The sequence below is a fragment of the Fundulus heteroclitus genome, chromosome 21 (genome assembly GCF_011125445.2).
Source record: "Fundulus heteroclitus isolate FHET01 chromosome 21, MU-UCD_Fhet_4.1, whole genome shotgun sequence".
Classification (NCBI taxonomy): domain Eukaryota; kingdom Metazoa; phylum Chordata; class Actinopteri; order Cyprinodontiformes; family Fundulidae; genus Fundulus; species Fundulus heteroclitus.
The window spans coordinates 15,831,045-15,857,607 of record NC_046381.1 but is presented as its reverse complement, the minus strand read 5'-3'; the positions used below and the strand labels follow the sequence as shown (position 1 = coordinate 15,857,607).

General features: G+C 39.6%; 1 protein-coding gene across 2 annotated transcripts in view; it reads left to right on the top strand.

Moving 5' to 3' along the window:
- The first annotated feature begins 1,992 nt into the window (after positions 1 to 1,992).
- cpa6 (carboxypeptidase A6) overlaps positions 1,993 to 26,563 on the top strand; it is a 30,977-nt gene continuing 6,406 nt past the window's right edge. The window contains exons 1-6 of one of the 2 annotated variants that reach the window (XM_012857472.3): positions 1,993 to 2,357; positions 9,047 to 9,122; positions 19,293 to 19,417; positions 21,312 to 21,426; positions 21,800 to 21,901; positions 21,997 to 22,101. In XM_012857472.3, coding sequence (XP_012712926.2) covers positions 2,242 to 2,357; positions 9,047 to 9,122; positions 19,293 to 19,417; positions 21,312 to 21,426; positions 21,800 to 21,901; positions 21,997 to 22,101 — 639 coding nt within the window. In that variant the 5' untranslated portion in view covers positions 1,993 to 2,241. The remainder of the gene's footprint in view (positions 2,358 to 9,046; positions 9,123 to 19,292; positions 19,418 to 21,311; positions 21,427 to 21,799; positions 21,902 to 21,996; positions 22,102 to 26,563) is intronic. The other variant, XM_036125641.1, reaches the window with a different exon arrangement.

Below are 26,563 nucleotides of genomic sequence, written 5' to 3'. Positions count from 1 at the left end.
AGTCATTGAGTATAAAAATGAAGTGTCTTCCAGATCACCAAAAAGATGAGTAAATTAATCTGTTGTTTAATTTCAGATTTTTTTTTTTTTTTTTGCCCAAAATGGTTATTACCAATACTTTCCAATTCTTTGTACGACCCTAGTTTGTCCATATGGCAGCATACAACACATTCTTTCATTATATCAACAGGATTGGAAAACTTTATTTTTGCACAGTCTCTTTAGGTCTCCCAGAGTCCTGGGTACCCTTTCTCTCTTCTCTGAGGCTCATTCCACAGGTTTTCTGCAAAGTTTAGGTCTGCAGACTGAGATGGCCATTGAAGAAAACAGATTTAGTGCCCGGGTACCTGCTTTTCTGTATTGCTTTTTATTTTGTGTAGTTGAAATTCTGGAAGAAAACTGAAACACTTACAAAAACCTTGAAACGTAAACAAAAAGTTTAACACAATGTCTCAATATTCTGAAGCTTTATAACAGTAGTATCTAATAATAAAAGCTGTGATGTTTTGTCGAGTTTGCATAGGTTTGAGATATTAAATAGTAACCTTCTCAAAATAAAAAAATTTGTTAAACATATGTAAAATGTACAGATCCAGAAACACATTAATGGGACTCTTAATAAAAGTACAACAGTGACCTTAAAATAAATGATACTGATGTAGAAGAATCTCAAATTGAAAAATTCACAAATACCATCCTAAAGGTTGATTTATGCTTCACGCAGGTATCCTCCGTGCAGAAATGAGAAATGAGGACACACCGTCTGCAACATTTATGCTCCGTGTGGCTCATCCTCTGAAGTGAAACTATTCTCCTAGACTTCAGAGGGCAGCATTGTGCTCGCACGGCAAGTCTACACACCACAACACACAGAAGTAGAAAACACAGTCGTTTCCAACATTTAAGCCTCTAACTTACTTGCAAGAGTGATGGCAATTTCTGCCCAGTGATTGTTAACAATTTGTTGATCAAAGTGATCTTTATGGGCCTAATCATGAAGATGTCTATATTTACGAACCTCTGACAGACGGAGCGCTTGCTCGTCTGCCATGCTTTTCAGCGCAGGCCTGTCAGTGTAGTTAAAAAATGTTTCCAGGTGCGTGTTACAGAAACCTTTGGTAGCTCGGAGGGGCGTGGAAGCCAAAATGACCTAATATGGCGGCGCAGACCTCACGGGTCCATCAAGCATAAACCAGGCTTAATAGGTCCCCAGTGCCCTTGGGAAGGGAGCCTGGTCCACAGCATCACACATCCACTACCATACTTAACAGTGGCTTGAGGTGCTTTTAACCTATTAATGCTTTGTCTCACATGAACCTGACATGGAGTTTGACTCAGTTACACATCTGCCTTACTTGAATTACATATTTATGCCTTTCCCCTTTTGAAGAGTTAGAAATGTCCTCTGTGAAAATTGCTTCTGCTATTTATTTAATAAGAATTGTCAGAGGCAGCAATAGTGTTGCACCAGTGATTTTCTTAAAACTGTTATTACTAATTAACATGCCATTATTTCGAAGGGCTACAATAGTATTTTATTTTTCTAAAAAAAAAAAAAAGTATGTGAAATTATGTTTTTGCCATAAAATATGATTTTTTTATATCTTTCTCTATTTTAGGATAACACAAGGGTTTTAAAAACATTTCTATATTTTATAGGATTCCCACTGAGAGAAGCTGCCACCGTGTTAATGCTGTTTCTTTATTTGGGTGTCGTAAGGAGTTTGGCAGAACGCAGAACCAGACTGGAAAACCAAAACTGACTGATGTCCAAATAGAAGCTGCATCTCACAACTGTGCAAAAGAAAGCAATCTAAGCTGATCATATTTGCTTCACCATACTTATGAATCCGTTGTGAACCTGTGGAGGAAAAGTGCACTGTTCTGGTAATGCAAGCCTTTACGCATCACCTAAAACCAGGAGAAACATCGACCCGCCGTCCTGGGCGTGAAATTTACGCACAGACGCCCGCAGTCATTTTCCGACTTGTCCCCGCGGACCACGTGACTCCGGTCCTCCTGGTTTTAAAAAGAACCGCTACCGCCGCTGCAGATACTCTCTCCACGGCTTCAGCGGAGGTGGAAGGTATTTAACCATCCGAGCGGCTCTGTGTGCAACCCGACACTTCTGCAGCCTGTCTGCCGACGGTGCGCGCTAACCCCGCGCGTCTTGGAAGCGTCGTTTTTGTGGCTGACCTGCATCCTGCAAACTCTTCCTGGTCGCGGACCTGCTGCCCGGGGATGGATCTGGACCACAGGAGGACATTTGGCGCCTCCGTTTTACTGACCTGTGTGATCGTCTGCAGTAATGTGCCGTATGCCGCCGGTGCGTACCAGTACAACAACCGCTACGCAGGGTGAGTGAATTAAAGAGCTCTTCCCAACAGGCGCGCGCACACACACCACTCTTTATTTAACGTTCCTTTCATTCACGTTGAAAAGCAGATACATTATGCAAAACCACGCGCAGAATAACCAAATAAATGCATGTTTTTAAAGCTGACCAGAGAAGGAACAGAGAAAGTCTTTGTGCTGCTCACCTGCAATAAGTTTATTCTTTGTTGTCTGATCGCCAGGGTCAGCCAAATGTTGATTTGGCTCCTGAGCAGAATTTGATTTGGGAGCCCCACGTGGTTTTCAAACTTTTTTTTCCATATAAAAACTAGCAAAATGTGACATTCATACATATTCACCCCTTTCTCCTTTGATACCCATAGATACAATTCAGAAATCACCCGATTAGTAAATAGAGCCTTGTGAAGGTCGAACAGCAGTCAGGTCAGGCATAAAGTTTTGAAGATGTTTACAAGACATTTAGGTTATAAAGCCACAGCCAAGCTTTGGCTATCTCACTGAGTACTGCTCAGTCCATCATCCGAACATGAAAAGAGTATGGCACAACCGTTTAGGTCCACAGCACAGACCTTTATGGAAGAGTGGTGAGAAGAAGGTGTTCTGGTAAGGTGAGATCAAAATAAACTTGGGGCGTACATGCAAAACTCCTTGTGGAGTGGAAAACACTGAACGTCAACCTGAGCCCCATCCCTTTGATGTTGGCAGCATCATGGTCTGACGTGAGCATTCCTCAGCAGGAACCTGGAAACTGGTTAGGCTGGTAGCTGACTACATGGGAAAACCTGTTAGAGGCTGTAAAAGGCTTTAGACTTGGGCAGAGTGTCTTGAAAATGTATGTTTAAACTATGGAGGTCTGACTGAGCTTACCGTAAGCTGTTTTAGAAAGAAGAATGTCAATGGATGTCTTATCTAGATTTACAAAGCTGGTAGAGACTTGCAGCTGTAGTTGCAGCAAAAACGACTTTTACAAACTTGACACAAGAGGGCTATTTACGAATGCACACCACTCGTTCTGGTTTTTATCTGTTGAAATAGTTTTAAAACTAATTTAGACTCTCCCGCTTTACAGTCTTGTGCCGCTTTGTGTTGGTCTATCACATAAATCTCCAGTAAGTACACACAGGTTTGTGTTTGTAACGTGACTGTATGGGAACAAGGTCAAGGAGCATCAATACTTTTGCAAGGCAACAGGCCATCACCGACCGTCCACCAGCAAAACCTGTATGCACATTCTGCCCTAGTGAACTATGAATTCCTTAAAACTGACCGACAATAATCTCTGTCGGTTAGCATTATCTATGGCGGCTGACTCACTCATTTGCTCTTGCAGTTCTGTCCGGTGTACCGGCCTTCATTGCAGACTCAGTGCGGCTGCGATGAAGGAGCAAAGTTTACCTGGTCCTTCCTCATAAATCTACAGTATATGTTGCAAAATACGGATTACTTGTTGCGATTTGTTTGGAAGAAGTCACTGAGTGCACAAAACGGCTCATAAGCAAGCACAGCAATTGATAGTGCCAAAAAATTTAGTATGGACTGAAATATGAAATCTTAGGTAAAATCGTTCATGAATTACTTAGAATTAATTCATTATTTAAAATTATTTTACATTTGCTATTTGGAACTTGGGCTTGACGATAATTCAAAAACGATATTGATCCATAGACATGTGGTTCAATAAAAAAAAGGGGTCAATAAAAAGTTAAATAGCAGAACAGTTTTTCTTCCTTTTGCATTCTAGCCTATCAAGGAGGTTAATACTACAGTGATTACATCCTCCCAACCAATCACAAACCAAAAAACGCTTTATTAAGACTTACAGTTTTGGTAAAATTTTGGTTGAATAAAGGGTTTCCTTTTAATTCAGTGTTCTTTATTTAAAAACAGCATAAAATTGTCAGGGCTGCATTTAAAATATATTTTTTGCATCTTTTGATAATTATCGATATCTATCAATCTGATTTCTATTTTATCTATGTGCTTGTCTTCTATATCGTCCAGCCCTATTTGGAACATAAAAGTTGAAAGTCTGCTCATTCTAATTACGCTTGACTCCAAACACACGACAAGTTCAGAGACGTGTTCTGTGCAAAAATCCAGTTGACGATAAGGGCCTCCTGCTGGCTGTGGGCGCTAATCAGCGGCTTGGTTGACTATGCCTCAGGCCGGCTCTGCTGATTGCACTAGGATAAGATTATATCTGCCACGCGTTGCTTCACAGAGGCTGTCAGGATGGGGGAACACTGGGCGTGCTTGTGGTCTCATCATCTTCCAAAACCACATGCGGAAATGTTGAGATCTACTCCTGATGCCATTTGTTCTTATAATTGCAAAAATAAAGTTACAAAAGCTGCAGCCAAAGGTGAAGGTCTGAATCCCACATAGAGGCTAAAACGACACAAAGTTTGTCCTGGGACGTGACATTCGGAAGATCGGAGATCTTCAGCTGCAGGGGCTGCAGTAATCTGAGAAAACATATAGAAAGCGGGGCAGAAGATATTTATGGTCTGTTTCAAAGGAGCCTTTGATGTGTTTTAACAAGGGCAGGGGGAGAGCATCGCAGCTTAAAGACGCCCTCATTTTCTCTCTCAGATGGCTCATATCTTAGTTTTTCATTCATGTGTGTGTGAGACCTTTGCGAAACAGTTTGTTCCTCATGTTAAACGATCTCTCTAAGTTATTAGAAAGCATCTTGATAACTGCAAACACAGGTTTGAAAACAGAAACAGTTTAACCTTTACATTGAAACATAAACAACACTGAGACTCACCTTTTTGGCTTGAAGAGTTGCTTCGATTCCAGGGAGCGTCCTGCAGAGAGGTTCAACAGACGGACAACTTAAAGGCATCTTTATCTGACAAATCCCTGGAGCTGGTGGCTGTAAAGGAAAGTATCTTTTCCAGGCATCCCTACACAGTAACAAAAAACTGCCAGCCGACTTATCGCAGGAGATCCAACAAAGTGTGGCACAGCTCTGAATGCGAACAAAGTGGCAATCTAATGATTTAATCCCTCAAAGAAGCAAAACATTTCAGCGCCTTGCAGAAGTGCTTTCTCACAGTTCATCATGCTAAAACCACACAGTCCAGAGTGTTTTGATGTTTCTGATTTTTTACAACTATCCATTACAGTCCTAGGTGTCATCTGCACTCAATCCTACGACATGAAATTTGTCCAGAGCCACAAAAACTACACGAAAAGTGTTACAAACACCTACAGTGTAAAATATCTTTGTGTTCTCCCAGTGCATGTGTGGACTCTCTGCCCAGGAATGGCAACCTGTTCAGGGTTCAATTCGATAAGACAAAAAGCACACCAACATTAATATTCAAATCTCTATTGGATTTAGGTCTAAACTTTGACTGGACTCTTCAAACACATGGTTAAGTTTGTCATTTAGAAAGCATCCTCTGCAGCAGGGTGGTACCACCACGCTTTTTTATGGTGGGAATGGCACATTGTGGTGTTGTACTATTACGCACTGTTTTAAGTTATTTAATTTTTAATAAATAACTCTTGCTCTGTTAGGTATTGTCCAGTGAATATCAGCCCAAACAGCTTATATTAGGCCAATATTTGAAAGGAATGATGCAAGCACTGATATTATTTTAATAGCAAACTCATATGTAATAAATAAGTGACAGTTTCTCTTCTAGTTGTAGAAATTTAACAGAAATAAAATGATCATCCAGAGAACATCACTATATAATGCTGTCTATCTGAATTAACACTATATTTCATTCAACAATTCCCCTCTACTTGGCTAGTGAAACTTAACTAAAACTACTAAGCAAAATTAAGATAAAAAGATGATAAGGAACTATGTACAGACAAAAGAAATGAAAAGACAAATAAAATGTTTGAAAACCATGCTCAGAATGATTCAGTGAATCCTGGCTCACTGTAGATCCAAGTTAGAGAACCAAAGTTCATCTTAAAGAATGTGGAATGACATCAAATTTAGACTGAATTAGAACATTTAGTGTGTTTCAAGCCATTAACAATGCAAATCCTGAGTTAAACAATACAGTATTTAAGAAACTAACATTTTAAAGAAGGAAATGCTCAGTGAATTTCAAATTAAAGGTGCATCTTAAAGATTGATGATTTGTATCGATATTTTCATTTTCCATCAATGTAATTGGATCGTTAATCATTTAATCGACATAGACTTATGTATTGTTAAACCTTCTAATAGTGGGTCGCAAAGCTCAGTTCTGGTCCCACCTATAGCCAGCTTTTCTGTACCTGGTGCAGGCACACTTCAGATTTTTATTAAAAAAATAAATAAATAAATAAAACAGTAAATATATTTTCCTCCTCTTCACTATCATGCATTATTTTTGTTGGTTTATCACAAAATATGTTTTTTTTTATTTAAGATGCACAGACGACAAGCTTACAGTTTTTAAATCCATTTAGATTTATAGTTATCTAGACCTTTTTCTCCTCCAAAACGTGTCCCTGCGTGTCTTCCGTCAGTGCTGCTCCCCTCGAAATAAATTATTCCTTCAGTCAGTGAGAGGAGGAGGCCACTTCTGTGGGACACCTGGACCCTTTTGTCCCTCAGACCTCATGAATGGCCTGTTCCCATCTTTGTTTAGTGGGGCCCAGCTTCCTGTGTGACAGACTGTAAAAAAAAAAAAAAAAAAGAAGCTGTTTAAAAGAAGCTCAAAATGTGAGAAGAAGATGCTCACTTATACAACGTGGTGGAAGGTGGTATAGATACTGTAGATGCTCTTCCTGCAGGATAGTATCAGTTGAACTTCTTGTCCTAAGAGTTCTGGTTATTTGGTTAGTCGTGATAATTTGTTATTAAAAACTATGGGAAATATAACAAATTTAGTATTTATCTTGTGTTGTATAAAAAAACTAAATGTTCTTAAAGGTATCAAAACCAAATGATGTTTAAATTAGACTTAGACTTAGACAACTTTATTTGTCATCCATCATGCACAGAGTGCGTACAAAACGAAATTTCATTTTCATACAGCTTAAATATAGTAGAGTTTTTTTTTTTTTTTTTTTTAAATCAGCTTCAAGGCCCTCCACCAACCCCTGGTTAGGATGTGTCCAAAAGCCTTAAAATGCTCTGGAGGGGAAATTGCTCCTAAAGCTCAGTGAGCTCTGTTTGGGGTTTGGCCATCCTCTGTCACCTTCTCTTTGTGAGAAAAAGACTTGACAGCATTCAGAGCCCTACTTGCCAGGAGGCTAATATTGTAAAGATGGAAATATCCCCCGATTTACATAAAGTGGATTGGAGAGGTGCTTAATGCTTTGTTGAATTTGAAGAAATAAACTGGAGTTTAGTCTGGAATGCTGTACGATTTGAAGAAAGAGGAGTCTGTTTCTGTCCTCATGTTAACAGCACGAGGTGGCACCTCAGCTTGAAGTGAGCGCCACACCGAGGGGTTTTATTTGCAACTATAAAGATGCAAGGGTGGTATACTTATGTATGAACGTGTGTTTGTGTATCTATGTGCATACATTTTTAAGTTGCATTAACTTTTGTTCTTACTGTGTGTTTCATGCCATTAAAAGGCTTCTAAGACAAAGGTGTTTGGAGGCTGAGGTGTTCAAACATTATGCTGCCTTGAAAAGTACAGAAATTGAATTGATTATTTAAGTCTTGTAAGTTTAAAAAAAATGAAAACTGAGTATGGCTAACAATTTGAGTTTTCAGACATTATATCTTTTTCCAAATCAAATAAATAAACACACAAATCAATTTCTTGAAAAATAAAGCATGTTTAACATTGATTTATTTTTTTTAGTTTATGTGTTTTGGTGTAGTATATCAAAAAGCTTTTTCAGTTTAACCAATTCATTTATTTATTATTGTCACTGAAAGAACAAACATAATAAAAGAAAACTCAATAAAAAAATCTATTTTAATGTGTTTTTTTTTTTTTTTGGTCTCTAGATCCTTTTGTTCATTGGTTTTAAACTGGAGTTGAAGTTTTCAATATTGAACTTGGTTCCTATTTTATTTTTGTCCTCGTGAAATGAGGTTGTTACTGATTGAAAACTGGGATTCATGCGATGCAAATATAGAATAATATTACAAGTCAAATTTATGTTTAATAGATTTGAAGTAATCTAGATGTGTCCATATGCCTCTTTACCACACTGCTACATCAGAAGTCAGCATTGACATTGTGATATTTCATGAGTTGACTGAGTTGTACTCAAATGATGTATAAAACCTGACAGAAAAATCTACAGAACTGAGTGTGGGAATAAAAAAGAAAAATAAATAAAGAAGAAAACCCAGAAATTGACAACCTATAAAAACATATTGACGTATAATCACATTTTAGTCAGGGCAGTGCATGGATGCAACTGCTGCTACTGTATCTGCTGGCTGCAGGCGCTACCTATACAGACTGGTAACATAATCCTATAATGATGTCTGAAACAGGTTATTTAGCTAAGGGAGTTTTGCCCTGTTCTATAGGAATACTGAAAGAGGAACTTCCCACCCCCATTTCGCTATCTGGCATCCGATATTATAAGTGTCGGTTGGCACAAAAGGCATATTCATGGCCTGACTCTGTAGCCCGGGTGTTTTTACAGCATGCACTCTCTTGATGTGTGTGGAAGTGGGTGGAAATGGTGTAAAAACACCTTTCGAAGTGTGTTGATCGTAGCTGTAACCTGAACCTCGGGGGGGCTTGTGTTGTTTCCACAGCGACCAAATCTTCAGGATTACACCGACTAGCGACGCAGAGGTACGAGCCCTCCAGAAAATCCTGGGACAGATTAAGGTTAGCATTGTTTCATATATTTCCCCTGAAACCTTAAACACACATGCTTTTCTTTCCATGTATTCTCAGATATGAAATTATGTCAATATATGCACAGCAAGCAAATTTCAGAGTCTGGTAAAAAAAAAAAAAAAAAAAAAAAAAAAAAAAAAAAAAAAAACCTCTGTGGGTGGTGTAGAGAGACTGTCGGTAACCATTTGAATAAGAAGCTTTGACAGAAATAAGGGGTGGATTTTTTTTTTTTTTTTGCTTTTGTTTTTAGGTGGAGGACTGCTCAGATGTTTAAACTCTGTGAACATGTGTTTCAAAGACACTGAAATTAGGCAGGAACCCACAGAGGAGACAAAGGCCTCCCCTCTTCTCCCAAACTCATTTGGAAGTAATTATCCATCAGAGTCAGGAGCGACCAAGACCCTTTTCCCACAATGTTTCAGTCTGCTCATACTTTAAGGCTGGTGTAGAGAAAGACAGAGAGATGCCTATTCAAGACATAAACTACTGGTTTGATGGATGATTTAAAGGGGGATTTATAAATGTTGATATTTTTCTGGATGTTTGTTGTTCCTGCTGAAAATAATAAGGTTTGTGAATATTTTCATGCAAGTAGGAACCTAAAAGTTCATTTAATCACAAAACCCATTTAAAACAAACATACAAGTGTGTCTAAGTAAATAAGTACAACTTAGACTAAGCACAGGTCATCATATTGTGACCTCCGACGCCGTGGTATTAACAATTGTATGTTCTGAATACTTCACTGAGTTCCATATAACGGGTGTAATGAAACTAGATATCTACGTAGTTAAAACATTTCAGAAATGTTCTGGAATAATGCCTTTCAATCCATGCTTCAAATCTCACTTGTCCATTTCGCCTTTATCCCCCAGTTAGTCTCCCTATTGTAGTAGATATAAAAAGTCTACACAGCCCTGTTAAAATGTTGAGTTTTGTAATACAAAAAAGAAGAGAAAAAAACACTTGAGACAATTTCGAAACTCTTCTACCTTTGATGTGACTTTTAGCATAGAAAATTCAATTGCAATACAAACTCCTTTAGGGAAAAACAGACCCGGAAAATGTGCTGTGATCTGATGGAAGTAAGGTTGAACTCTTCGGCCACAGTTCTGAAAGGTATGTTGGTAAAGCATGGTGGTGGCACCATCATGCTTTCAGGTGGTCTTCAGCTGGAACTAGGGCCTTAGAGTGAAAGTAGTTGTGAATACTTCCAAATGCCCAACGGTATTGACGTGAAACACGTGAATCTTAACCCATTCTATTTCATTTCCCCCTAAAAGACTTTTTTTTCTTAGCCACATTAAAAGGTAGAAAAAGGATCAGAAATAGGTTGCCTGGGCTGGGATTGGGGTGGGGGGTTATGCCATAACGGATGAGTTATGGCAGATGGTGTAGGCAGGCAGGGATGAGCAGGAGACCAGAGGATGCATGTGGAGAAAGATCAGAACAGGCGATGTGAACCAGTGAACCACCAGAACGGGTAGAACGAGCGGCTGGGAGTCACGGGGAAACAGGCAGAACTGCAGCATGCAGACACAGGCAACCTTTGACTGAAGAGTCCAGCTGGCTGAGCACACAGGATCTGGTAGAGGCAAGGCACATCACACTGGACGGCACGAAAAGAGAAGAGATGTTCTGGCAGGAATGAGTTGGCTGAGGCAGGTATATGTAGGCGGGTGAACAGATGACCAGAGTTGAATATAATTACTGTCAGCAGGTGGAGCTGATGTGGGCAGACGACTCTCCCTGTGGCGCTACGCTCTTTCAGGAGGAGTGAATGCTGCTTGTCAAGACTTGATGCAATCTACTGGGTTTCCTTAGAGAGGAAACTTTTTGACCAATCTGTATAATCTGATTGAATTTGACTTTGGAAAGTGTCTTGAGATGACATGTATCATAAATTGGCATTATATAAATAAAATTTAATTGAATTAATAGACTGGTGGCTGAGCTGAATAGACGGGCTGATAGGAAAAGTCCAGAAAAGCGAAACAAGCAAAAACTTAAATCATGACAGCCTGGGCCTTGTGGCTCTGTTGGGGCCCTGCCAGGGGTGTGGGGCGCCCCTGGGCCTCAGGTCTCTAGACCCATTGTGGATCTGCTCCGGTGTAGCTGGCTGCCAGTGGAGCCTGCGGCGTTGTAGCCGCAGCTCCCGGGGGCTTCGGCACTGTGGCTGTTGGGGGTTTCCCGGGGCTCCTCTCTGCTCTTCCCTGGGATGGGGAATGGGGGTGGGGGGGGGCTTTCCCTGTGTTGGCCCTCCTCGGCGCTCTGGGGGGCCGGTCTTTGGCTCCTCACAGATACTACTGTGCTTTATTTTATCAATAAACCTTACATACACAAGTGCAGTCTCGCAAACACCTACAGGTGCTTGGATTCAGGTGCTTACAGATTCACTTCTATACAGATAAACCCTATCATTAGCTTCACTTTATACAGTTTGTATTAAATAATACCATATTCTTCAGTGATTTTATCAAGGCCTTGGTTGTTTGTACCTCCAATACTTTATCGGTTTGTTTTGCTGTTATTATATCTCTCTTTGCAGGTGTAGATGCAGACTCTAATGATGTCATGTTGCTTTCTCCTTCTCCTCTCCTGCTTTTTCCACCTTTTCTCCTTTTTACCATTTTGTCTCATACTTTTTTTTCTCTTCTACCTTCCTGTTTCTGTCCATTGAACATGATATAGTCCCAGAATAAAATCTAATAAAGCTTTTTTGCATATATAAATCAAGCAGGGCCCTATGGAGAAAGCAGTAATGCTCCGCTTGTGAAAATAAAATCTGTTGAGCTCTCTTTGGCATAAAGACAGCAATTCTTAGGGCTCCACTGCCAGACAGGACAAAAAAAAGAGAAATGATCAATCTTGGTCTCAGTGTTTTCATCACCAAAAGCAACTATTAATAGGACTGCCTAAATGTTTTATATCCTTTTTTGAGTGATGACAGAGCACAAGCCCAGTACGGTTCCCAACAGGAACCACTGCAGGACAAAACCAGGACAAAAAGGACTCAGTAAAGGCTTCAAATATGCAGCGAAGGGTTCAAGGGGAAAGCCACTGGTCAGGACTGAGCTATTATATTTGGAAGCGCTGCGAGCGCGGAGGTGGCTGAGGCTGCAGCAGGAACAACACCAGCAGCAGCAGCTTCTGTTTGGACAGCTGTGGACATGTGTTCTCAGCGGCTCAGGCTCACTGCCATGCCTGCGTTGTGCCAGATTCTATAAGATGCAGGCTTTGGGCTGCACATAGGGTCAGAGTGTGCACTACAGACTGCAGGGGAATCAAGATTCAACCCATCAGTAATGGAGCTAGGGAGCTTGTCCTGTAACCACCTGGTTGCCGGTTCAAATCCCCTGCTCTGACTGTCTCTGTGATTGTGTCTTTGGGCAAGACACTTGACCTGCATTCCCTGCTGGCGGTGGTCAGAGGGTCTCGCTTCTGTCAGCCTTCCCCTAGCTGAGGCTCCAATGTAGCTCACCACTGTCAGTGTGTGAATGTGTGAGTGAATCGGTGGATGTCTTGTAAAGCACTTTGGGGTCCTTTAGGATTTGATAAATTCTGTACAAGTTCAGGCCATTTACCATTTACAATATGGCCCTGTAAAATGGACATTTGGTGGAGATAATATGATGAAAGAATATCTGCTGAAAAAAGAAATTAACTGTTTTTACCTGAAGTGAATAAAAACATACCAATCTGAGTTTTTTTTTTTCATTGAACATTTATATTATAGTGTCTCTAAATATGTGCAACATGTATGACAGGAACAATTGACTGTTTTTTATATGAATGTACTAAACAGTCATTCATTTTCTATCATATTCTTTATCACAGCCTTTTTACTGAAATCCATTTATTTTAAAATTTCATTTTAGTCTTGTTTAGATATTTTGTGATTTAGTTGACTAACAGGTGAAGTCATGTAGTGGAATGTGTTTTTAGGGCCTTTTTCATCTTCAAAGAAACTTTTCTTTACAAACGGTGGAAATATTTATTCCAGTATAGATTGGGGGTTAAATTTATATTCTGCAACACAGAGAGATTCAGAATATTTTTTCTTGAAATGTTACTTAGGGTTGTGGGGTTCCTTTTTCGCACTTCAAAAACAAACAAATCTACATGGAATGCATATTTTATATGACATGGACACAATGTTCTCTGCTGAATTAAAAATTCTGAAGGTTTTGTAACAAACTTCAAGTTCATGATTATCATTTCAAAAACTAGAATTAGCAGATTTTTTTTATAATTGTGTACATGCAACAAATGATACTTGCAATGTGCAACAAATGATACTTGCAACAATTACTATGTTGCTGAAGAGTGTCAGTGGCATTTCCCAGCTTTCCGTGCAACTAAAATTAGATCTGATTGGACTTCATCGCTCTCCAACATTTTCGGTCATTCTCTGCATAGTTCTAAGCTTATCAGACAAGATTTTTCATTCAGCCATCAGCAGAAACGTTGTTTACAGTAACTATTATAAAAACTTTCCAGTGACTCAGTTAACATTGCTCAACGTGTGTTTTTGTGGAAGTGAACCAGAACCAGAACCCAGCCATCCACCGGTTGAAAATGCAAACTGCAGACAGAAAGGTTCGAGCTGAAATGGACCAGGACCTATTTTTCTGAGAGGAAACGGCGCTAACGTCCGTGCAGCCCGTCCGACAATATGTTTTTATTTCTGTGAAAGCCGTTTTAAAAGAGCCCATAACACTCCTGACATTTTCCACCTTCTGTTGGCCTTCTCCCCTCAGTTTTTACACAACTGGGCCATACTTGCTTTTTTTTTTTTAAGTTAAACTTTAAGTTTAAAGAAAATTATCAGGATTTATTTTACATACATGACAAAAGACAGTTTTAACACAATCCAATGCAGTAAATCCTTTTCAGTTTTGCTGGAAATAATAATTAGAAAATGTTCTACATCTTGCTGTTTTGTTTGCTTATCTTTCTACAAGTGACGGTGTTAGGGATTTGATCTTTCAATCTAAATTCTATGGGACAAAACTGGAATACTGTCGTTACCTGTTTTAATTTGACGTTTGGGAACAGAGTCCCCTCTTATGATCTCACTTAAAATTTGAGAAAAAATGAGTGCAACCCTTCATTGGAGGACATTTAGTGGGGAACATTCTTTTTTAAGAAATCTCTTTGTCACAAGGTCGCAGCATACAGAGAGAGGGATGTTTGACTTTTCCTTCGTGCACAGTCTCTGGAGATCATCAGTTCTGGGTCATCTCTCTAAGTTCTCTTCTCTTTATCGTTCACCACAGGTTATCTAGAGGATTTTTAGAAGGAGACGGCCATGAAAGAAGGTTTAATTTGTGTCTCGTTTTTCGTGTTGATTTGGCCATTATTCTCCTGAAAGTCCCAGTAATGACAATTTGAAGATTAGCTCTCTGATACCGGTCCCAGGACCTTATAGGAACAGAAACAGGCCCACAGCACAGAACCTCTACCATGCTTAATAGTGTCTGTTGCCCAAAATCTCGACCACAGTCAACATAATCCCATTGTTCCAGTTAAGGTCCCAGTAGAACCAAATGAAACAAAAGTTTGTATCTAGCGGCCGAAGCGACTCAAAGTGAACTTGTATAGACTTGTTCTGGACCGAATATGTTCAATGTTGTTTTCTTTTTAGACGGCTCATAGTCATCTTCTATTTGAAAGCATGAGCTACGGTTTTCAGACATATAATATATTTGTTTCAGGTCACATAAACAGACACAATGACGCTTTCTAACCTGCTTGATCCAGCTTGGTCATCTCATTACAAGCACTGAGACGCAACGTCACTTTTCTCCCTCCTAAGAAAACCAGCTTTGTTCATTGAGTTGTAACTTCACTCTCCTTCTGCCCACTCAGCTACCACATAAAACAAAACAATACTAATCCAGTTATTTAAAGCTGGCCACATACAAAGGGACGTAAACAATCAGAACGTAAAAGATCTGAAAAACAGACAAATAACATACTTTTAGGGCTCATAAATGGAGCCATGGACTGTTAGCCTAATCAAGGACGTTGAAGCAGTCCTATGTGTCTTGGATTTGTTTTGCTAAGGAAGGAGGCAGGTCTGAGACATTTTGGAGCGCCATTTGGGAAACGCCATGAAAAGCGGCAACAGTATAAATGGGGTTTATACTCTGGGGCACCAAACGTTCTGGCTGATGGGTTTCTATCCCAGCAGTTAAAATAATCTCGTATGCATTCTGTAAACTCTTACACCAGTTGACACATTAACAAGCCTGTGTGCAGCAAATGAGAGCCAGCCGAGAATAATCGCATGTTTACGCTGCAGTGCGCTGAAAAGGATTCTTTTATCTTTAATTTATAGATTACTGCCTTCCTTTTTGGTTTAAGAGACTCTCTTGGTCACTTTTTCCTTCTTCAATTAGTCTCCCTCTCTCTTTGTGTGGTTTTGTCAGAGGTATCCCTCAATATCTGAATTTATTTGGTTAACAGCGGGTTTTGTTCTCTGGCCCGCCTATATTAGCTCAGCCTCAGCCTGACAATATGCCAAAACACACGTTAGTACTTGCTAATGTGAGGTTGCACAGGAGAGAAGAAAGGAAGAAAGCTGAGCAAGAGGCTTGTGTTTTTTCCCCCGTCATTTCTTTACTTAGACTTTGTTTCACCAATGACTAGAAAGTTTAAACATTATCACATGATTTGCTCTGACCACTCATTGCATTGTCAAATGCTGAAAACCCCTATGTTTTTCTTGCACGCTAAATGCACCATCATGCATGTTCATTCGGATTTTGTGTGCTGGATCATCACTAAATACAGAATTGTCATAAAGTTGGAGGAAGAGCATAAATACTTAAAGGAGCATAGTGCAAGTTCCAAGATTTTTGCAGACATCTGCCCCCTTTGGCGACAAGTTGAAATGACACCAGTGTTGTACACGTGCATGGGAGAAGAGGAAAAGCATAATAATAATAATAATAATAATAATAATAATAACATTTATTTATAATGCACTTTAGTGCTACAATAGCAGGGGTTAAAAAAAGTTCCCAAAGTATAGTAAAAACAAAAACACAATAAAACACCATGAAAGCAAAATTAAAATCATAAGTATTAAAAGGCCAGTTAAAATAGGAATATCTTTAGGTGCTTTTTGAACATCTCCACAGTTTGTTGGGCCCTCAGGGTATCTGGGAGGGCATTCCATATACCTTGTTTACACTACCCTTTTTAACTGTGTTTCCAGAGAGGATTCTGCTTACCAGCGTGATGAACCTCAGTGTCTGTCGTTTCCAGCGTCCCTAAACCCGGAGTAGACGTTTGTTTGTCTCATCCACTTCCCAAAAGCCGACTCTCTCAAGTAAATTCACCAATGGTTGCTTTCTTCCCTTGACTGTCCGCAAACACTGAAATATCACAATAATACTCAAGCATAACATCCTGAATGTTACGGGTGCCGCCGTTTTGATTTGCTTGGTCCCGCCTTCAATCCCAGAGAGCAGCAGTACCGCAGATCGTCACTAGGAGGCGAGGAGCAACCAAGGAACAGAGATAGCGTGATGTGTAAACGGTCGTCAGAACGAGGCTCGGCTTGGTTCTGACGATTCAGGAAGTTATGTTATAACCAAACATAACTTCCTGAATGTTATGGGCGCCGCCATTTTGATCTGCTTGATTCCCTCCTTCAATCCTAGAGAGCAGTAGTACCGTAGATCGTCACTAGGAGGCGAGGAACCATGCTAGCGTGACGTGTAAATGGTCGTCAGAACCAAGCTCGGCACGGTTAATTGATCCAAGCTCGGTCCGAGCTCGGCATGGATCGGTTTAACAAGGGTAGTGTAAATGGGGGTATAGTGTTGGGCGACTATCCTGGAAGGCCCTGTCTCCCTTAGTGGACACTTTAGTCCTAGGTTGGTGCAGGCAGTAGATAGGCAGGCAGTGGTGGAGGTTTCGTGGGGCCGTGTACGGGTTGAGGAGATCACTGAGGTTGTTAGCGGCAGTTCCGTGTATGCACTGATGGGTAAGGAGGCAGATTTTGTAATGGATTCTGTGTTGAATAGGCAGCTAGTGGAGTGATTTCAGGACTGGAGTGATATGATTGCATCTGCAGCTGCGACTTGTGTTTAGAGGCGTAATGTCTTCTGAGGTAAGGAAGCTATAAATATTCAACAATGTAGCCAGGAGAACGAGAGCGCGCAGCATTTCACACCCAGAGAATTCGGCTTGAATTTCCTGAACTGAGAGCCTAGAGAGGCAACTGTAGTAAATAGAGAATAACTAATTTTACATGTTGGGCAAATGTACAGGCATGTATGGGAAAGAGAAAAAAATTAAATTAAACTTGTACTATGTACCTTTAATAATCTTTATGAAAAAGTTGTACTTGTAAAAAAAAAATCTGAAAAGTGTGGCATGCCTTTGTATTTAGCCCCAGTTACTCTGTTACTGGGGAATAACATTCAGTGCAACCAACTGCTTTTAAACGACACACTAATTAGTTTAATTAGTACAAAATATTAGGGGATACAGCAAACATATGGAATAATGAGCTTTGGCCGAATGAGACTGAAGCTAAATTTCCTCGTTGATGGTAGCATCATGATATGGGGCTGCTTTTCTTTATCAGAGACAGGAAAACTGGTCAGAGTTGGGTGTGGCTGAACACAGGGCAATGCTGGAAGAAAACATGTGAGAGACTCTAAAGCATTAGGGAATGGAGCAGAGGTTCACCTTCTAGCAGGACAACCCCAAACAAACAACCAGAGCTACAATGGACTTGTTCAGATTAGACTTGACAACATATGGTATCCCAGTTGTTTGGAATCCCAAAAGGCAAATGCACAGAATTGCTTGGATGTAGTGTTTGGTCGGATATCTTTGATCAGCTGTCATTATTCACGCTTTGCAGGTGTATAAAATAGTTGGGCAGATGGATGGATTCTATTTTCTTTTTTATGTCCACAGCATACGGATGGGCAGTTATATCGTTGATCATTATCGTGGAAAATATCATGATATGAATTCTTATTGATAGAAACCACACTTGTGAATGTGTTGAGTGAATGGATGAATGACTGAATGCAGTGTGAAGCGATTTGGGATGTCGGACATGATAAACCACTATACAAGTACAGGTCATTTACCATTTCTGTAACTGGTGTCCCGAAGGAGCGTATTTCATAATGGCCACGTTTTTAAAGAGCAGTATTTGTATTTGTGGGGCTGTGGCTCCATTGACAAGCAGTCAAAGCGATATAGTGACCTCAAAAGTCTGCAATGAAGTTGAAAATACTTATTTATTATCACTTTTAGCGTCACAATAAATACATCAATATACCAGAATACAGATTAAAGTACATATCTCCCACCTCTACCTCAGCCCAGGAGTGTTTCTTCAGTAGCTGAGATGTTACTGCACACAATAAGCTGTGGGGGCATTGTGTAATGGTAAAGAATGGAAAATGTCCCACAAAATAAAGGTTAATCATAATCAATCCCAGTATGGCAATTTTCAATAACTATAAACATTTTCTGATATCTTGCAGCCCTAGATATTCTGATGCATTCTAACATACAGTACTTAAAAACACGTTTTTTTGCATACATTTCTCATGTAATAAGACTGAACTTCAGCTCCAAAGTCGAATTGGGCATAAATTCAGTCTCTTGATGGGCAAAGCGGCTTAGCCCATTTCCAGAGACTTGGCACTGTAGTTACAGAGAAAGGGTTTTCTGACTCATGAGATGGCGGATGCCATGCATTTCAGATTTTTGTCTTTAAAAACATTTTAAAACGCCACATCCTTTTCTTTTCACTGCAGATGTCTGCACCACCACGTGCTGCTCTATCATATAAAATCTGACAAAGATACTGTGAAGTTTTGTGGTTGTAATAGGACAAAATGGCAAAACATCAAGGGGTATGAATGATTTTTACAAGGCACTATAGGTGCTGTAGTCCTTCATAATCCCTAGAATCATTGCCAATCCATAGAAGCCTGATTGGTGCAGCGCGAATTGTGACAAATGCCTTTTAATGATTTTACTCAAACATCTTACTGAATCAATACTTTTTAGCTTTTTTATTTTTAGCACTGACCATTGAAAAGGGAAAAGTATGCTATGATGCATTGAAGGTCTTAATTTCTGGTTGACCTAATGCCTAATTTCATGCTTTAGGTGGACTTCTGGCAGCCCAACAGTGCTTCTCTAATGCATCAAAATGCAACGGTGGATGTTCACGTGAAACGAAATGACACACAAGATCTGCACGCCCGATTAAAGCTGGAAGGGATCAAATATCGGTGAGTAGACTGCATGCATGTATTTATTAGTGTAAGAGTTCCCAGAACTTGATGCTGTCCCATTTTTTTTTTAATGAGAAATCCAAGTTGTACGCAGCCTGAAATACACACATCTGCTGTCATAATGTCGGTGGAATTACCCAGCTTTCCCACAGACATGAAATATGATTTTCATATGCAGAGATGGCCATGGCAAGCATCCAAAATCTTTAACACGGCCTCCAACCCCCCTCCCGCTGGCCACTTCACAAAGCAACTCCTTCATCTCTGTTTGCCATCCCTCGTGAAAATTAACGCGGCAGTGACGAATCCCTGTGAAAGCAACCGCAGCTAAAAGGGCTTTCATTGTCATCTCAGTCCTTGGGGAGAAATTTCAACTCCGAGGATGAGATCAGGTCTGTGTGTCTTTCGAACCAACTTTATCCTGCAGTTGATGGGCTCTGATGATGAGATTTGTGTTTTAATAGATTTAGACGTTTCAAAACTTTAACTGAGACGCCCTCGTTTGATGCGATGGCAAAATAGTGTGCCGTCTATGTCTGCTTGAAGTGGGAAGTGAAGAGAAAAGCTCAGCCATGAGGAGTCCTTTAACAGATGTAGATAATTATAGCATGACTTTTATTTGTGCTGTCAGACACGTTGACTTATGGTGTATAATTAATGTTATGAAAGAGCCAACACAAAAACCTACCTAATCCACCCTTTCATACCAATACTGTCATATAATACTGTCGTAAATGGGGGACTGTAAGGTACTGTAATGTTACATTCTTGCATTAGTTAGAGCCTTAAAACAATTACAGACTTCAAAATGTCTCTTTAAACTAATCAAGCCCAGGTGCAAGCTGCTTCAGGAGAAGCACGGCACACTTTGGCTGAATGGTCTCCTCAGAATGCACCTGGTCATTTGAATCGTGTGTTAAAGTGGAGACACGTCGGAAAGTAGCAGGAGTCTATCGAAGGTGGAGGGTGGGAAATGACAAAAAAAATAATATACAGAAAAAAGAGACTAACAGAAATAATTGAAAAGTTCTATATCGTTTTGAATAGTTCTATATCGTTTGAAGTATTAAATAGCTTATTCAAGTAATTCAAAAACCTCAAAGGACAAAATCAAAGCAGAAAGTTCACAATCCCTCTCAAAGGAGGAGCCGTGCAACACCCACCTTCCTCCGGTGTTGCCAGATTGGGCGGGTTACCGCCCAGTTGGGCTGGAAGAAATAGCTTTGGGCGGGTTGTTAAAATTTGGGCTGTTTTTCACAAGATTTGGCAGTTTTTTAGGAAGTATATAGAAATATGTGTCATTGTGTGGCAGAAAAGTAAAAGTCTTGCACATTTCAATGAAAAGCTGTTTCCTTCCACTCATTTTATTACTTAATGTATTTTGAAATGTGAAGAATCTGTCAAACCTGACATCATCAATGATTAATTAATTAATTGATTAATCAGGTGTTACTATGAGATGGCGTTGGTCAATGTAAATTGTAAACACCCTAAATATGTATAGTATATCTTTCCTAACAATAGGAAAATAATGCCATTTGCACTTGCTGAATTTCCTTTCCAAAGTCCTGATGTCAGCCTTATGAAAAATGTCTTAAAAGCCAGGCTCAGAACAGAAACCCAACCAATTTAAATGAGCTCTACCAGTTTCGCCAAGAAGAACCCAAAGGATGTCAGAAGCTTGTTTTCAGTTGTTTTTTTTCCATCCATGAAAAATACATTTTAATCGAATCATTTAAGGCACAGAATTTAATGACATTCATCCTGGTTATTAGGCAAACCTCTGACTAATACTTTTTAGCTTACGTTTTAAAACAGTACTGGTGAGGACATTGCTGCAGGTTTTCTATCATGCACATCATCTTTGTGTCCCTGTTTCCACCTCCCGCAGGGTGTTTATCTCCAATCTGCAGAATGAAATTGAAAAGCAGAGCGGCTATCGCTCCTCTCGCAAGCGGAGATCAGAGTCTCAGTACGACTACGAGGTTTACCACCCGCTGGAAGAGGTAGGTGTCAGCCCACCCGTCACTGCTGACAAGACAAACATCTTTATTAAGGTATTCCCCCTGCTTCAAATTACTCCCCTCCACATGCAGCTCTCTCCCTCTTGCTGTGCAGTCCCATTAATACTCCACTGCATTTGACAGCTTCAGCCATTATTTACTCAGGTCTAGCATCTATCTGACTGAAAAATAAGAAAACATAAGACAGAGAAGAGAAATTTTTGTTTATCCACACCTTCTCTGTGAAAATCACTTTTTCACACTCATGCATCATGGAGTAGGACACGTTCAGGAAACAACAAAATGTAAAACTACTGAGCATTTCTTTCTTTTTTTGTTGTAAATAACAAACCTCTCATTATTCTCTGCACTGCAGATTCAGAACTGGATGTTTGAAATGAACAGAAGTCGCCCCGAGCTTGTCACTTTGTTCTCTGTGGGGAAGTCCTACGAAGGAAGACCACTTTATGTGCTTCAGGTAGGAGAAAACAACAATCAAAACAGAAGAGACGGAGAAAAGGTGCATGTGTTCCAAACGCCATCTTGTCCTGACAAGGATCTCTGTCCTGTCAGCTAGGAAAGAGAGGCCGCCCGCAAAAGAAATCCGTGTGGATTGACTGCGGCGTTCACGCCAGGGAGTGGATTGGACCCGCTTTCTGCCAGTGGTTTGTCAAAGAGGTACTTCTATTTGGTCTTCCACAGATAAGGCAAACATGTCTTCTACAGCTGTGATATTAGCCAAACATTTACGCAACTCCATCTCACCCTTTAACATGCATGTTTGATGATATGATGCTACCCTGGACCTTTATCAAGGATATTGAATTACCCTGAACCCTGCAATCCACCTCAGAGTTGTTTAAGCAAATTATGTCCAATGGCGACAAGATGGTCGCCATTGAGGGAGAAAAGTGAAAATGGCGCGTTCCATTGGTCGTCCATGATCAGAATTCTCAACTTGCCAAAAAATGTAAATAGAACGGCCCCTAAAGTCGGTATTATGAGTCGGAACGTCGGTGTAACAGGATGGGACCCGACATCGGCATTCAAGATGGCTGCTACTTGCACCAGCATTGGGTAACACCTCATACTCTGATTGTTTGTAGCAGCTCTCTATTATTTATGTAACATTTATTCAGTCGTGGAGTTTCTACGTTTCAGTGTTCATAAGACGGGACGTTTCAGCTCCTTTTATTTGTACAAAATACTGCTTTGAACAGCGTTATTGTCATCGTTATTGTTGTGCAAGCGTCCATGTTTTTTTCCACTGTCCAACGAAGGGAAACTGGAACACAAAAAGGCGGAGATGACGTAATCTGCCGCTCGTTAGTTCCGACCTCCGAGGCAAAAGGAACGCACCACAAACCACCCGCCACAAGTTATGCTCCCTTATGCAGGGGTCGTCACAGCAAGTTGTTACAATTTGCACACAGACTTGGCAACGTTTGTATGTCAAACACTCATCCTTCATAAAAAAAAAATATATATATATATATATAAATAACAAAGCAAAGTTACAGTTTATTTCTTAGTGATGAGAGATTTTTATTTACCTTCAAGAATATTAATGTCTTACATAATTTGACCGTGTTTGGATTAGTGAGACAGTGTGGATGTATTTGTGGCCATGTTGGGCTGAAAACCTAAACATGGATCCATTTTTTATTTTTTTTTTGTTTTGTTTTGTTCAACAAACCCTGAGAAGATGAACTTTTGCGTGGGCACACTCTTTGAAACACGCGTCAGCCATTAGCTCCAGTGGATGGTGTTTTTAGGAAAACTGAATAAAAACTATAATCAATAAATCTTTCACAAGAGTTTCACTCTTTAAATTGTGTAAAGTTACTCCAAACTCCATACAAAGGTGTTGAGTCTGACATGAAAAAAAAAAATAAATTAAATAGAGGAGATGGCATAAGCTTCCATCTTACCTAAACCTTTCCTGCAGCCCTAACTAAGAAACCTGTGGCTCTGGAGCCATAAGTGGCTCTTGGACCTTCTATTGTGTCCCTTTTCATGTTGGTTAAAGAAATAAAGAGCCAATTAATGTTTTTACAGGTTGATATTCAATGAATAATTACATTGAATTTCCACAATAGACTCTAAGAATACCAGTAATATACTTAAATTTTTCTTGCCATCAGGTTGGAAATGATGTGCTTTCTTAAAATAATTTTCCACAACTATAAAATCCCATAGAGGAAACTATACCTGTTGTCTTTGTACAAACCTTTTCCTTTAGTTTAAAACCTAAAAATAGAAGTAAAATGGTGGTTCTTCAAAAATGACACAAATTACCTAGAGATATATTTTTTTTTAAATTCTAAGTTGTCATTTTTTCAAAATGTCATGTCACATTTGTGACTCTATACGAGTGTTATTTAGCTGGACTGATTAAAAATGGCTCTTAGGATGGCAAAAAAAATAGTGTTTTTCAGCAATTTCCATCTTGGGTCATGTGATCAAAACACCTCACATGACATCTTAAGGGACCCGTTTGGATCGTCCAGCAGCAACAACCCAAATATTGGGGCTGAGTGGAGGGTGGGCCAGTTATTCCTGTGTCCTAATTGCCCCATTGGTGTCTTCAATGGCTCTATTGTGATTCTTCTGACCGCGATTTATAAGCCTGTTACTTCTAACCATCTTCACAACGTAAGAAGCTTTTCAATGAGAGGCGAAACCCCTTCAAGGAATAAGAGGTCAGGTAGCCTTCTATTTAAGCACTTGGGAATCCCCCACAAAGACCAGCAAGCCATTTTTGATTTCTGAACTATAAAAAAGAAAGAAGCATTGATGAAATCTTATACGTACTAAACAAATTAATTTTAACTTCAAAACACATAGTCCGATGTAAAAAAGCGGACTTGCTGGAGTATGGTGGATCACCAGCTCAGAAAAATGTGCAGGTGCAATGTCATTTACTGTTTTATGACGTATAATCAAGCATCGCTTTCAATTATTTTCCTGGTTCCTGTCCAAAAAGAAAAAACTTATGCTGCTGCATTCTGTGTCTTTCGAAGACTTTAAAGACTCTTCCGTGGTAAACCTGATAAAAGGATTACAACAATCTAGTCTTAAAGACATACAGGCATTAATTATTAATTTAGATGACATGTATCATGAATTGGTGCTATATAAATAGGATTTAATTGAATTGAATTTATTATTTTGTCTATTACAGTTGAAGCTAATGGAAATAAATATGCAGATGCTTAGCGCCATATCTCAATAAAGCTCCAGACCAAATGTTCAGGGTAATATCAAAAGTACCATCCTCAGTACCAGGACTTTTTTCTCCCTGCCTTTTGTGTTTTTACCCTGGTAGAAGCAGTGGAAATTTAAGAGAGTTAATTATGCTTCTGCTTGCCTTAAAGGTTCCTGGTGTGGAGACGGGCTTTTAGTCTAATTTATTCTCTGTAATGAAAGCCAGACCATCACCAGACCTGCAAGAATGTTTATTATTCTCCTTTTTAATATACCATTTGTGCCCCAGATGAATGGGATTACAAACACAGTAGGAGCCAGAAAAAAAAGGCACAGCATAGAGTGGATGTTAATGTAGAGGCCTGAAAGCTGTTTTAAAGAGTTTATTCAGCTTGGCATCAAATAACGGGAAAAAACATATCTCAGTTTATGTTTTGTCTTTCGTTACAAAAACACGTTGGATAATTTTTCACTTTTTTCATATGAATTAAGCATATGTGTATTAATTATGTAAGATGCTGAATGTTTATTATTCTAATTGACTGTTATAAAGAAAATAGTAGGCAGATTTAATTATTGTGTGAGAGTCCCACTGTATGTAGTAAGTTTAGTATATTTATATAGCACCTTTCACATATTTATTTCAGAAAGTGCTTCAGAAAAAGTTGAATTTGGTTCTTATCTGGCCAGAAGACCTTCTTCCACATGTTTGCCCTGTCTCCTAGATGACATGGCTTTCTTCAGACCACTCTTCTATATGGGTCAGATTTGTGGATTTCACACTTACAGTTACTACTTGCCTCCTTTCCTGACCACTAAGTTATGCTTTGCAGCTGTAGTGTACTGTTTCGATGTTAAATTCATGGACTGAAGCTTGCTTTGTTAAGTTTTCAAAGGTTGGCAGGTGGTTCCTAGGTCTTCATGATGATGTTTGTTGACTAATGTTCTCTAACAACCATAAATAGCGGCCTTCAGAGATTTATACTATGCTGGATTTATACTGACATTAAATTACAGAGGTTGCCTTTATTTAGTGATTAGGTGACCTATGAAGGCTAATAGTTGTACTGGATTGTATTAAAGGGCACAGAGTAACAGGTCCTCAATGCCATTTTGTTTGTAAAAAGAAAAAATAAGAAAAGAAAACCATTTCCTTACAAATCAAGATTGTATGCTAGGTTGTGTTGGTCTGTCACATAAATGTCCTATTAAAATATGCTTAAGTCTGTAATTTTAATTTGACAAAAAGTCACAAACTTTAAAGGGTATGAATATTTCCTTGCTGTCTCTCCACGTCTATTGTCTTGGCCCCTTCCAAATGAGACACAAATGGAGGAGACACCTGTGACAGAGGAGCCGTGATTATTGGTTTAAGGCTATAATTTAAACCTGATGCTATGATGCTATGCACCACCTGCATCTTCCCATTGCTAATTCCTTAAAGCTCCTTTTTGGCAGACATGTTCTCTTCTCAAAGGGCATATTTGAGATTGACTGACACATCACAGGTACTGCAATAAGTAAACTAGAACCAGGTGTAGGAAAGCAAAATGCAAACAAATGGAAAATCGAATGTACCAAGGAGTACAATAACAAACTACATCAACAGACACAAACAGAACGAGACGAGATACCCGAAACTGGAAGAAAGTGACCCAAGGAAAGGGATTGTACAAGAATCACAGAGGAGTGAAAAGAAAAAGGCAGAAGGGAATTTAAAACAAAATTAAATAGAATTAAGCATTAGAAACATAAATGAAAAATCAAGTGACTTCTGACAACATTAAAGGTAAAAAGAAATATGACCTAGGGGTATGATGCAGTAACGGTGGTAGACCACTGGAGGTCAGTGTGGCATTTGTCTTTAAAGCTTAGCACATCACCCAGAGGTCTGCAACCTGCAGCTCCTCAACCACATATAGCTCTTTGCTAC